General features: G+C 38.0%; 1 protein-coding gene across 1 annotated transcript in view; it reads right to left on the bottom strand.

Moving 5' to 3' along the window:
* Nucleotides 1-14,987, bottom strand: part of pth2ra (parathyroid hormone 2 receptor a) — a 93,804-nt gene that overhangs the window by 46,060 nt on the left and 32,757 nt on the right. Inside the window, exons 6-7 of the mRNA XM_047369912.1 lie at nucleotides 13,454-13,637; nucleotides 4,910-5,063 (exon numbers count right to left, since the gene is read on the bottom strand). Of these exons, the coding sequence (XP_047225868.1) occupies nucleotides 4,910-5,063; nucleotides 13,454-13,637 (338 nt within the window). The remainder of the gene's footprint in view (nucleotides 1-4,909; nucleotides 5,064-13,453; nucleotides 13,638-14,987) is intronic.

Here is a 14,987-nt window from a genome sequence, read left to right as displayed (position 1 = left end):
CTAGGCAAATTCAGAGGTAAATTAGTGTAAAATTAAATAAATGAAAATGGTTTACAGTTTATAATTATAGATGCAATTGTACCAAAAAGGATTAAAATGATTTTGGACACAAAACAGAATGAGCGTATGTGGTGAATCACGATCAATTACCATAAAAACATACTTCATAGCAAAACTAAACACATTTATCCACTCAAACTGCCAGCACTAACACTAACATTCAGTTGGAACTATTTCTGGGATCTGCATAAGCAGCTGAATATTTTTTTTTTATCTTTGTTGTTTGATTTTCCATATCATTGTAATGTTTTTCCTTGTGTACAGCACCTTGAGTGCCTTGTTGCTGAAAAGCGCTATATAAATAAACTTGACTTGACTTTAAAGGCCAAGAGGCAGATGAGTTAAGGTTCTGACTGAGGCTCAGCAAAGACAGACTTCTCTGGAGCAAATCCTCCTCTATCATCCTCATAGGATACCAGTCTGAATGTGTCTGCCTCATTACAGTAACATCGTTTTGAACTGAAACTTTAATGGACTGATAAGTGCTCCCCTTTTTCTGCATATATTCTGCTTGCTAAAGACATTTGAATTTAAATGTGTATTTTATCTATAGCTCCAGCTAGAGAAGTTAGAAAAGAAAGGTTGACTGAGCTTAAAGGGACTTTGATAACAGAGACAAATGAAGGTACAAAATCATGATCTTAGCAATCCTGAGAACTCGTCCCTCAGTTCAAGTGTTTCTATAAAAATAAAGTGTTTCTGACAATTCAATGGACACTTTTAGATGTTCATAGCTTAAACCTTCTTTTAGACAAGAAAACCATTGAGGTTCAAAACCAACTGAATATAAAAGTAATATAAGAAATTTACCTTTTCCTAATATAAACACTGACAATTTTTGAGTAAATTTCCTGCTTCACACATATTTTTTTAATCAAATATTTTTCACAGTGACAGTGTGCCTCCCCTAGAGCTGCTTTCGTCATGACAGCAAAGTGGTTCAATTGCTAAAAAATGCATTTTTTAAATTATTTATTCCAGCCTAAATGTGGCACATACATATGAGAATAAGAAGCAGTTCATAGACACTTCCGGAGGAGGGGGAGAGTGGGTTGTTGTAACACTATTGGTGTCATGAAGCAATGAAGTGTCATTTGAAGTGGTGCTGATGGGAAAGCCCTAAATGTAGGTTTGGCTCCAGAGGCAGGTTGATGATGAAATTGATAAGTTTTAGTTAACAAAACTAGTGCTGCTGAGGCAAAATGGCCAGGAAATGAAAAAAAAAAAAAAAAAACAAGACGGATTTGACACAACTAGACTAAAATCAAAGTAATTATATGAATCATTACAGTGAATGTCTTCACTAACAGGATCAATAATTAACCTATTAGTAATCACACTAATCTATTTAAATGAATGATAAAAAACTAAACGTAGCAAAGCCTGAAGTACTTAAAAGGAAATTCCAAAGGGAACCTAGAATGAATATTCAGAGTATCATTAGCTGATTAAAGATTAAAATTTGGAAGCAGGCATCTCTGAACACTGAAACTTCACACAGAAACGTCAGGAGGGCATAATGTCTGACAAGAAAGCAGCAATCAAGAATGCAGACATGTCTGATGAAATGCAACAGGATGCAGCTGTTGGGACCCACACCCATGGATTTCAACATTAAACTCCGGTACATACTTTTCTGGAATTTTCAAAATAAATTGCATTTAACTGACTTTCAGCACAACTTCAGAAGGGGGAAGGGACAGAGGACTTCCCATGATGCCACTGCCCGCATAAAACCCCCACCTTCCCACAAGTCTTTCTCTTCCACACGGGTGTTCATCGGGATAGGAGGGGGACAAAGCACGCTGATGTCTCTTTGCTGGCAAACAGACATAAACTCTTCAAACTGGATTCAAGAGTGTCATACGATCATCGATCATATGCAAAGATAAGTACAAATGAAATACGGTCTGTGTATCCGGTATTTTCATTCATAAAGAGGGGAAATTAAGGTATAAGCAGAAGCAAACGGTGTTCGAGAGAAACGCCTGCAAAGACACGGTCTCCCAGCCTGGAAGGAAGACAACAGAGACCGCATCATCGTGTTAACCCGTGTGGTCAGCGGACAGGACGGGCCGCCCAGCTACAGCTCCGGAGCTAACCCTTTGTTCACTGTGGATACCTTCTTCAAACTTCATCGTCTTTTGGACAACATTCCTTACCACAGTTCATGAGGTTAGGTTTGGGCAAATTAACAGTTATGATGAAATGATCTAAATGTTTTTCATTTTATGAAGTTTTGTTTGTGTTGAACTCAGCTATCTTGGTGCTAGCAGAATATCTGTAGCACACTTGCCCTGTTTGTGTTTTTTGCATGTTTTTAAAGTGAACACAAACTTTATTTAAAGGGTGATTTTAAACAGAACATTGATCATAAAGCGCCGTCCGCGCTTATGCATTTTAACCCTTTTATTAACGGTATTTTAAAAGGTATGTATTTGTTCCTGGTGCTAAGCTATCCGCTTCTATTGTTAGCTCAACTGCCAACCGGTAAGGACACGTCCTTGCTACTAAAGAGTATTTAACAGAAAGGTTGTTAGCTTTCAAGCTAGTGAATAATAGTCCCTTAACATCATTTACTAGATTTGATAACTAAGTAAACACCATTAAGCCACCATTTCACGTCTGGACAGATGATTCATAGTCCAAGATTTAGGATCAATCGGATGGTGGCCCTCGGTTGGCGTTTGTACATCTGTCTCCGTTTAAACTCGGGGTTTTGCTTTTCTGCTTTGTGTCGACCTGTCAATTATTTCAAACAGGTTTGTTGTAAAATAAAAAATTTTCAGTGCATCAAAATGAGCAGCAGAAAAAAAACACATTTGTATCCATTTATGGGTCTCTTTCTAAAATAGTAAACTCCATGTTTTTGGCCCTCATTTAGAATCAAATTCCATTCCTAACTTAATGGAAAGTTCAGAAAAAAAACATTAACTCAGTGAGACACCTTAGGTCCTCCAGCTGTGACCTCTGAACCACAACAAGAAGACTCATGAGAACATACGTTACTTTTGGTCTGTTATTAGTCACCTCTCTCTGGAAACCGATTCGATAGGATAAGGATCCCCATCAAATTTTTTTTTTTTTTCAGTGACTGACTAAACTGAACTCCTAATCTCTGTCAGTGGAGTGGAGAACTGATTTTAAATGAATGTAAACCCCATTATTAGCATTAACAGGCAAGCTGTGAGACTGCTTTTTGGCATATTTTTGTGTGCACGGCTGGCAAAGGTGAATTATAGGCAGTGCACATTATGTTCTTGATCTTAACTGATTCCCTAACAATCATCATATTCACAACAATCTTCACAATTAAAGAGAGACTGCATTGCAGCTGCAGCTTCCTGTCTGTCTGTAATCAGCTCTCAGACAGCTGTCTGTGGGGGGAGAGCTGCGTAAATCACAGCTACAACACTAATTAATACAGTTATTCAGTTCATTTCTAGATCTTCCAGTTTAATAAAAAAAAATTGATGCAGTTGTTAATGCTGTTCCTGTCTTGGATTGATGTTTGTCTTTCTATTTATTCCCTCTGGCAAGATTGTGTTCTGTTGTGTATTTTTGGACCTTATTGTTAGAGTTTTATTTTGGCACCATACTTTCATGTCTGCCTTTCAGCCTCCATTCTGCATTTGGCCCGTCTGCCCAACTAATGCTTATGACTCAGTTGGAAAGCCTTGTTTAGCAAATTAACATCTTAGCGACTGTGGTAGTACCAAATAATTGTGAGCAGAGTTTTTTATTGTTTTTTTTTTGTTTTGTTTTTTTCAGGAGTAGCAGTACAGTAATAGTAGTATAGCAGTAGAATAGTGTAGTATCCACTTCTGCAGTACAAGAACACAAAGCTGACGGAAACAAAAAAAATGCTAAATATGAAACGGGACCGATTAACACATCTCAATAATTACCCAAAACATGACTTGACGGTTAGATGGTACCCACACGAGGCAGGGATTCAATATCAGCCAAACTAAACATTAAGTTACAAAAAGAATAAAACAGGCAAATATTAAATTGAACAACACAAATTTCTGTAATTTAGAAACATCCTTTTTGGAAGCTGTCAGATGTTGTTTTGTGTTAAAAAATTACATTAGAATAACATTCAACATTGATGACTTCTGCAAATGGGATGCAATCAGTCAGTCGGCACCAAAACCAATTTAAACTGATGACAAACAAAACATTTAAATGGCAACAATTTAATACAAACTATCTTTATGTATGCCTCATACTTATGCTTGTAAGGAGATAACTATGTGACATTGGATGAGATAAACTATGATTAGAAATGAGTTTTCACAGCCTAGGTTTCCCAATTCTGTTTCCTTTAATGAACTTTTTCCATTGAATTACAGACAGCTGACAGCTTAGATAATGTCAAAGGAGAAAGGCTCTAATATGGATGACGAAGACCTTAATAGGCTGTTCAGGTCCCCTGGCACAGCTGTAGTATCAGAGCCTCCTTTTACTTTGATTTTGATCTAAATTGTGCCTGTTTCTTCTTGTAACCTCAGTAAGAGTCATGTTATCTCATTAAGAGACAACTTGCAGTATTTTATGCTGCTCTGTTTTATAAGAAAGTCCTAAAAACACAAACTACAAACTATATGCAACTCTAATAAATCTTCTATAAGGTGCAGGGCTTTGCAAAATATGTCTGAAATCCTCCTAAACATCAAACTAAATCCAACTTTCATTATAAGGAATATAATTTATAGTTAAAATATATAAACTGTCAAGAGTGCATTGCTGCAATACAATAGTTCAAGAGTCTTTTTCTCCCTTTTCAGCACTGATGTTTTTGTGGTACTAGGGTAGTCTGAAAAAGTGCACTTTTGCTACTTACCCCATCCAATAAGTATGAATCCCCAGAGGTATTTGGAATCTGAGCGAAATGCCATGAAGATGAGGCTGTGCAGGTAGAGGCCTTCTACCAGGATCCAGTAGTAGTTGGTGGCCAGAAAGTAGATGAAGAGCAGCACTGTCAACTTGCAGCCGATCTGGCAACAGAGCATTCAGACTCGTCATATCTGATTTGTGCTTATTATTATGCAGCTTACTTGTTTGGCGTTGCACGGACACATTCATGAGCTCACCACAATACTTCACACAAACAGCTCCTGCACCACAGGTGGCCATGAGAGAGCAAAATGTCTGATTGCAGTGTAGTAAACCTTGCTGCATAACATATTAGCATAACAAAGAACAAAGTAAACATGGAGTTCCAAATAATGCCATAAAATATAACCAAACACAGTAAAATTATAAATACACGTTAAAATGTAAAATTGAGGGCAGTGGAAGCCATTAGAGCAATGACAAATGGATGTAACATTTGTTTTGCCAACATATTTATTTTTTAAAGTCAGACGTGTCAAACTGGAGCCTGTAGGTATGCTTGGAATGATTTGTTGGGCCAGCCATGAGATGGAACAACTACTAAAATACACACACAGAGAACAACAGACTCTAAATCCCAGAAGGGACAGCATTAACCCATTTTCAAGGAGGAGGAGACATAGCTGGAATCCGAAAAAATGTGGTTTGAGCATTCAACGACCGGAAATAAGACTAGCCATCTTAACCTTTCTGTCTGAATTTCTGCAGAAAAATAATCTGAGCCAGAGATTCCCAAAGAGATTTTATGAGGGCCCCAAACCGCAGTTTAACAATGCCTATAAATTTGGTTCACCAGCACATGCTGTTGATGCAGATGCTTTGAAACAAAATTTAGAAAGGCATTTTAACAAAAATGTAAAATTGCTAGGCACAACACAAAGTATTCATCTTGTAATACATTGACATACGTTTTTTTTTTCTTTTTAATCTAATAGTAAATAGGGCCACAGACATCCAGGGACTTCTTTAAAAACAGACTTGTTGCATTAAATTTGTTTGAATATACCTGTGTCTTCCCTGATATATACTGACTCTGACAAGCAGACGGTGCCAGATATTTGAAAGCCATTGTGTGAGTAGATATCCAGCGTTCCTTCCTGTCTGATCATTGTTCTTGACCTTGCCTTGCCTTTTGGATTTATGCCTCTGCCTGCTCCCTGTTGGACTATTTGGATTTTGGTTGTCGACCTTGTTTCCTGCATCTGGTTTATGCCTCTGCCTGCCCCTTGTCTGACGCCTCTTGTTCCGATCGTTGACCCTGTTTCTGTCCTTGGATTATTGAGCCAGCCTAGCCCTCGGATTATTCAGCCTGGAGTCACTTCTTACCTGTGCTGTGGAGATCACCGCCTGCCGCCCACTGAGGTTTCCCCTCTGGGTTTCAAGTTCCACGCAAGACAAAAGCAGGTTAGTGACTTTTGTGATCCTTGCAAAATCTGGAGAGACTACAAGTCACTAATTCCTCTTTCTGCCTCAGTGATTCCTGGAAGCTGTGAGGAGTGTTACCTGTGTGACGTTTTCCTGTGGCTGAATAAACCTTTAAAATTTTCAGTACTGTGTCTGGCTGAATCTTGGTCCGCCTTTTTCTGATTCATAGCAGAAAAATCTGGCCAAAAATGGACCCATCGCCAGCACAACAGTGGCGTACCCATGTTGATGAGACCCTTTCCTGGTTGGGTTCCGGCTGGAGGAAATAATTTCCACATTACGTTCTATCAACTGCCTTTTTCTGATTCATAGCAAAGAGTCTATTTGGCATCATGATCATATGACCGAACCACCTCAACTCACCCATTTTAATGTGAAGGAGCATTGTTTATACTCCGAGCTCCCCTAGATGGCATATCTCCTCACCTTATCTGTACTGTATATACAGTTAAAACCAGATATTTACAAAGATCGATGTTCTATCCGCGTGCGTTAAATGCATCATGTTTGCATCACAGTTTGTAATGGAACTGTGACAAATCTCCAGGTGTATCTTGATCTATCTGGATAATAACACAGTCAGAGTTTTATTCAGAATTAATAATTCCAGCTTTCTGTGTTCAGCTTTTTTTATCAGAGCAGTGGACAAATCCCAAATTCAAATAAAAAACTCCAAGCTGTGTTTTGCTTGCTTTTTATTTCCTTTTACTGTGCAGAACGCTGAATGTGCACAGTTTGATGAAAAGGCTGTTCTCAAACTTATCTAATAAACATTGAAAGCTTTTCTGAGTTACGAATAGAATTTTCCTCTTTATGAAATATCATATTTTATAGAAAAAAAATGGGTTTTGAAGGTAAAGCTTACTCTTATTCTGCTTCTATAACCCTGGAAATGCCAAAGTCAGACTCCTTAGTAGAACCATAATAGTTGTATATTTCCATTTGTCATTGTATGAAAATATTGATTTATTTCCTTAATCCATCAGTTGACTGTGGAGAAAATATTTGCCACAGAAAAAGACACTTGTTTTTCCAAGCATATTGTAGAAATGACGGATTACCCAAAATTAATCAGGAAGCCCAATATGTTTTAGATGTGTTTAGAATTTAAATAATCTGACTTTCTTGCTTTGACCAACAAATCCTTCTCTTTCACATTCATGGCTCGTTTTAAACAGGCAAATGTATATGTTTAGATCTTTATGTTAGAAGTGAATCTGATTAACTCCCATTTTAAAATAAAACCATTTTTACATTCCTATCTCCTACTTTATGAGTAAAACCATAAACTTAAGCTGGTTTTGTGTTTTAATCATTTAAAATTTCACCTCCTAGATGGTGTGATTGCATTTAAATTGCAGATTCCAAGAAAATGTCAATATTTAATTAGCTTTGGCAAAATGCTTGCAGTACTCTACTGTCTGCAGCTTGTAATGACTAAGCAACATTTGACCCTTAAATCCTGACATGCTTTTTCTCTGTTCACTCCCTATTTCACTTTGCATATATATATATATATATATATATATATATATATATATATATATATAAAGTAAAGAAAAACAAGTGGCCATCATTACTTTAATTACATTCTGTTGATGTGAAATGGTTTTCCAACAGTCTTGAAGTAGTTCCCAGAGATGCTTAGCACTTGTTGGCCCTTTTGCCTTCACTCTGCGGTCCAGCTCACCCCAAACCATCTCGATTGGGTTCAGGTCCGGTGACTGTGGAGGCCAGGTCATCTGGCGCAGCACCCCATCACTCTCCTTCTTGGTCAAATAGCCCTTACACAGCCTGGAGGTGTGTTTGGGGTCATTGTCCTGTTGAAAAATAAATTATGGTCCAACTAAACGCAAACTGGATGGAATAGCATGCCGCTGCAAGATGCTGTGGTAGCCATGCTTGTTCAGTATGCCTTCAGTTTTGAATAAATCCCCAACAGTGTCACCAGCAAAGCACCCCCACACCATCACACCTCCTCCATGCTTCACGGTGGGAACCAGGCATGTAGAGTCCATCCGTTCACCTCTTCTGCGCCGCACAAAGACACAGTGGTTGGAACCAAAGATCTCAAACTTGGACTCATCAGACCAAAGTACAGATTTCCACTGGTCTAATGTCCATTCCTTGTGTTCTTTAGCCCAAACAAGTCTCTTCTGCTTGTTGCCTGTCCTCAGCAGTGGTTTCCTAGCAGCTATTTTACCATGAAGGCCTGATTCACACAGTCTCCTCTTAACAGTTGTTCTAGAGATGTGTCTGCTGCTAGAACTCTGTGTGGCATTGACCTGTTTGCTAATCTGAGCTGCTGTTAACCTGCGATTTCTGAGGCTGGTGACTTGGATGAACTTATCGTCCGTAGCAGAGGTGACTCTTGGTCTTCCTTTCCTGGGGCAGTCCTCATGTGAGCCAGTTTCTTTGTAGCGCTTGATGGTTTCTGCGACCGCACTTGGGGACACTTTCAAAGTTTTTCCAATTGTTCGGACTGACTGACCTTCATTTCTTAAAGTAATGATGACCACTCGTTTTTCTTTACTTAGCTGCTTTTTTCTTGCCATAATACAAATTCTAAGGTGGCTACTTTGAAGAACCTAGAATATAAGACATATTTTGAGTTGTTTCACACTTTTTCATTCAGTATATAATTCCTCATGTGTTAATTCATAGTTTTGATGCTTTCAGTGCGAAGCTACAATATTCATAGTCATGAAAATAAAGAAAACTCTTTGAATGAGGAGGTGTGTCCAAACTTTTGGTCTGTACTATATATATATATATATATATATATATATATATATATATATACACATGCATGATATACATGCATGATATAAACACGTAGATGTGTCAGAATTTCTTATAGCTAAACATAGAGATTTCTGTTGACATGTTTTTATTGGAAATGAGATGCACCAAAAGGTTACAATAGTGTTAATATTTCCATTCCTTAAAGGATAAGAAAACTATGTATTTTAACCTTTGTAATAACAAACAAGTCTCAGAACAGGCTTAGTAAAACTGATAGCAATAAAAGTGTGCATGGTACACTTTATTTTATCTACAGGTCCTTCTCAAAATATTAGCATATTGTGATAAAGTTCATTATTTTCCATAATGTCATGATGAAAATTTAACATTCATATATTTTAGATTCATTGCACACTAACTGAAATATTTCAGGTCTTTTATTGTCTTAATACGGATGATTGTGACATACAGCTCATGAAAACCCAAAATTCCTATCTCACAAAATTAGCATATTTCATCCGACCAATAAAAGAAAAGTGTTTTTAATACAAAAAACGTCAACCTTCAAATAATCATGTACAGTTATGCACTCAATACTTGGTCGGGAATCCTTTGGCAGAAATGACTGCTTCAATGCGGCGTGGCATGGAGGCAATCAGCCTGTGGCACTGCTGAGGTCTTATGGAGGCCCAGGATGCTTCGATAGCGGCCTTTAGCTCATCCAGAGTGTTGGGTCTTGAGTCTCTCAACGTTCTCTTCACAATATCCCACAGATTCTCTATGGGGTTCAGGTCAGGAGAGTTGGCAGGCCAATTGAGCACAGTGATACCATGGTCAGTAAACCATTTACCAGTGGTTTTGGCACTGTGAGCAGGTGCCAGGTCGTGCTGAAAAATGAAATCTTCATCTCCATAAAGCTTTTCAGCAGATGGAAGCATGAAGTGCTCCAAAATCTCCTGATAGCTAGCTGCATTGACCCTGCCCTTGATAAAACACAGTGGACCAACACCAGCAGCTGACACGGCAACCAGACCATCACTGACTGTGGGTACTTGACACTGGACTTCTGGCATTTTGGCATTTCCTTCTCCCCAGTCTTCCTCCAGACTCTGGCACCTTGATTTCCGAATGACATGCAGAATTTGCTTTCATCCGTAAAAAGTACTTTGGACCACTGAGCAACAGTCCAGTGCTGCTTCTCTGTAGCCCAGGTCTGGGGAATGTGGCACCTGTAGCCCATTTCCTGCACACGCCTGTGCACGGTGGCTCTGGATGTTTCTACTCCAGACTCAGTCCACTGCTTCCGCAGGTCCCCCAAGGTCTGGAATCGGCCCTTCTCCACAATCTTCCTCAGGGTCCGGTCACCTCTTCTCGTTGTGCAGCGTTTTCTGCCACACTTTTTCCTTCCCACAGACTTCCCACTGAGGTGCCTTGATACAGCACTCTGGGAACAGCCTATTCGTTCAGAAATTTCTTTCTGTGTCTTACCCTCTTGCTTGAGGGTGTCAATAGTGGCCTTCTGGACAGCAGTCAGGTCGGCAGTCTTACCCATGATTGGGGTTTTGAGTGATGAACCAGGCTGGGAGTTTTAAAGGCCTGAGGAATCTTTTGCAGGTGTTTAGAGTTAACTTGTTGATTCAGATGATTAGATTCATAGCTCATTTAGAGACCCTTTTAATGATATGCTAATTTTTTGAGATAGGAATTTTGGGTTTTCATGAGCTGTATGCCAAAATCATCCGTATTAAGACAATAAAAGACCTGAAATATTTCAGTTAGTGTGCAATGAATCTAAAATATATGAATGTTAAATTTTCATCATTACATTATGGAAAATAATGAACTTTATCACAATATGCTAATATTTTGAGAAGGACCTGTAGATTAGAAACTTAATAAGGAGGGAGCACATGACCCTAAGTTATAGAACGTTCTCCCAGAGATCCTAAGAGCTGGGACACTCTTCAACTTTTAACCTTTTAAAAAACGATATTTAAATTGACTTATTTTCTGTTTAATTCAACTTTGTTTTACTTTAGGTGAATTTATTTGTTTTTTTATTTGTCTGCCTTCATCTTCTTTGTTTAAGTAATTGTATATGTATGTATGTATTTCCTTCTTGTTGCAGTAGCTCAGTATTAGTCAATTGTTATTTGGCATTTTATTTCTATTTTTTAAATACCGCTGTAGATGGTTAATATTTACAGTTAAAACCAGATATTGACATATGTATTGTATAAAAAGACGAGAAGCCTTTTTTTCCCACTGTGCCACAATAAATTTAGACAGTTAAGATTACCAATTTGTTAAATGTCAGAATGGTAAAAATGATTTTCTTATTTTCTTTCTACTTTCTTCACTTTCATAAGTTTACATATGCTAATATTAGTATGCCTTTACACAATTTTGTATGAGAATGCAATCGCTTTGTAAGACTTGAAGGTTAATTTACCTCTGAGTAAAGTGGAATCACAAATTTGTTAATAAACCCCCCACTTCCTTGTGTGATGAAAAATTTAAAGAAATCAGCCACGATATCTAAAAGAGAATTGTGGACCTTTGTTTCATCCTTGAGTTATAATTTCCAGACACCTGAAAGGGCCATGTTCCTCTGTCCAAACAATAATATGCAAGTACAAACATGATGAGATTGTCGAGCCATCATGCCATTCAGGAAGGAGATAAGTTCCCAGTGATTGTTGTATTTTGGTGTTAACTGTGCATCAACCACAGAACAAAACAACAGAGCTTGTGAATATGATAGTCATTAGCATGCTAGTCATTATATGTTAGTCATCAGGCTTGTAATTGTCATTATCCACAGTGAAATGAGTCCTGTACTGGCATGGGCTGAAACACCACTCAGTGAAGAAGAGGCCATCGCCGCAAAAACAAGATAAAAAGCCAAAGAATAGACACAGGGACTTGGGCCTAATTTTGTCACAACATGTCTGGTTGCCTAATGAAATTAGAATTAAAGTGTTTGGTCATAATGATCATAATTAGGTGCAGAAAAGGGGGGAAGCACTCGATCAAACTGTTAAGTAGAGCTGTCAGTATCAGGTTTGTTGTTTTTTTGCTGCAGGAGGCACTGGTACTCTTCAAGAAGTAGAAGGCATCATGAAGAAAGAACATCATGTGGAAATATTTAGGCAACATCTCAAAATGTCAGAAGTTAAAGCTTGGGCACAAATATGTTGGATAATGGAAATTACTCTAAGAATGCCACCAGATTAATTACAAAGTGGCTTAAGGACAATAAAGTCAATGTTCTGGAGTGACCATCACACAGTACTGATTTTGGTCCCATAGAATATGTATGAGCAGAGCTGAAAAGGCATGTGAGCAAGTTAGCCTACGACCCTAACTGTGTTACACCAGTTCTGTCAGGAGGGAAGGGCCAAAATTATTACTGTAAGAAGCTTGTGAAATGAGACCCAAAATGTTAGACTAAGTTGTACAGGTTAGACAGCAGTTCTACTAAATACTAAGGAAATGTATGAAAACGTCTGAACTAAATACAGTCAGAAAAAAACTCTTATTATTCGGGCATTTAGCAAATAGATATTAGGTATTATATTTTGGTAATCCTGACTGACGTAAAGTAGGTTCAGATAAATCTGGCTTAATGTCAGACTGAGGAAAAACAGCTAATAGAGACTGTATAAAGATGTCACTTCAACTGGATTTCTGTCATTTTATTTTAGTATTTTTTATGTGTGACTGTGGTATGGAGAGTTTCAACAGCTAAGAACCAGAATGGGACTCTCACAGTATGATATTCTTTAATTAAAAATACCGTGGTATCCCATTGTTTGCACGAAAATGTAAAAGCAAAAATGTTATTTAGTTATTTTTTTAAAGCAAAAGCAACAATCATTCAGGATGCTGCTAAAATAATGAAATATAATGACTATTATAGTTGAAATGTGAATAAAAATAAAAATAGATGCATTACATAATTATAAATGTGCAGTAGTTGTCATGCAAACATGGTTGCCACACAGAATATTGTGCATTTTGATGTTCTGCTCCTCATGGAGCAGCTCAAATATAATGAGCTGGTATTAGCTATTTAACAGACATGCCACTGGTAGCTTGACAACTGTAGTTTTAAAACAGTATTCCTACACAGTGTAAGATTGCAGCTCCTTTAGTTTCCATACCATGACTGTTTTAAGCATTTGTCTTTTTAAATTTGTCTTTTTAAACAAGGCAAGGTCTAGAACCTTCTTTCATCCAATTGACTAATGTCAGAGAAAACCCTTACACTACGGCATTTTTATTTATAAAATGTTAAAGAAGATGACTTGATACTTACATACTGTGACTTGTCGAGTGATGCAACGCTCACTGTTTTCAGGTTATCCAGCAGGGCTGAGTCAAAGTCTTGCAATCCAGCACTTGAATAGACAACTTTGTCCTTCACAAAAATACTGACAGCCCGTAACATGAAGGAAACGAACAGGTGCATGTGAATGTAGTTTCTGGTGCAGTGAAGACGTCTGCCAAAAACACAAGTTACAGAACAATAGTTATGAAAAAATAAGTAATTAAAGACAGAAATAATATATCTGGGATGAAAACCAGGATATTGTACCATTGCACTTTGTTTTATCACCAAGGAATAGATATTTTGTCATCAATAAAAGGTGATAAAAAGGAATAGGTATTGTTTCTTTTGTCAAATACATTCTTTTATAGCTAGATTGGTCTCTACTTTAGATCCACCTTGGCTTCGACAGAACAAGTTGCATTAGGAAGCTTCTCAGTAAGTCAGCCGATCTCTGCAATGATGCAGCACCAGGACATCCTGAAGAGCATCACCTTAACAAGAGCTACATCACAAGGCTGTAATTCTTGATTTTTCAAAGCACGATAAACTAAGAGTAAAGAAATTGTCAGAGCCATACATATAGGATATAGGTTCTTGCTGAATTCTTATCATAGAAGACAGCAGAGCACCCCCACACACTGCACACCTCTGTCTCAGAGTGGGATTTGAAGGTTGTTTTGTTCCTCTCAGGGACTGCAGAAGGGAAGTATCAGGAACTGACAGGCTTATCGTTCTAACCAGTCCCTACATTGCTGATGCTGCTCTCAATTAGCATGAAAGAACAGAGCCAACTCCAGTTCAATGAGTGGCCCACTCATCATTTTCAGGCCTGAAGATGACAATGTTTACAATGAAGTCCTTAAATTAGCAGTGATAAGCTAATTACTGTAGCAATATACAGTTACAATCAGAGGTTCACATAAAGCCATCCCAGGAATGACTGTCATATTAATTAATTTTGAGCTTTTAATGCTTAATTTGAAACATTCTTTTTCAGTGTAAAATAATTATTTAACAAACGGCCTTCCTGAATTTTAAAAACTAGAATTGGATGCATTTATTGTAGCTTTTTCTTAATCCAAACATAGTCTGAATGATTAATACAGACTCGAATGTATACATAAACTCACCAAACTATCATGAATTGCTTAGATAGTCGGAGTAGAACAAAACCAGAGGATGAAACAGACTCAGCACACAGGATAAGACGGTAAATGAGGTTTATTTCTACTGTAGACTTTGTTTAAGGAATCTTGAGCTGGAGTTGTCCAGAAGCCAGAGGAGGAGGAGGTAAACCCAGGAATCCAAGGAGAGAGAGAGAGAGTGAGAGTACTGGTATTGAGAATATTTACAGTGCAGTCCTTAGGAGGTAGTATTACCAGATGTTGGCAGGCAGGTAGGCCGATAGGCAGGTCGACAGGCAGACAGGCAGGCAGGCAGGCAGGCAGGCAGACGGATAGGCAGACAGACAGGAGTCCACATAACTGAAGTTATGTTCCAGCAAAGGTCTGTATCAGCA

The sequence above is a fragment of the Girardinichthys multiradiatus genome, chromosome 7 (genome assembly GCF_021462225.1).
Source record: "Girardinichthys multiradiatus isolate DD_20200921_A chromosome 7, DD_fGirMul_XY1, whole genome shotgun sequence".
In the NCBI taxonomy this organism is placed as follows: Eukaryota; Metazoa; Chordata; class Actinopteri; order Cyprinodontiformes; family Goodeidae; genus Girardinichthys; species Girardinichthys multiradiatus.
The sequence above is the reverse complement of the archived record's forward strand: the minus strand, read 5'-3'. Positions and strand labels throughout refer to the sequence as shown.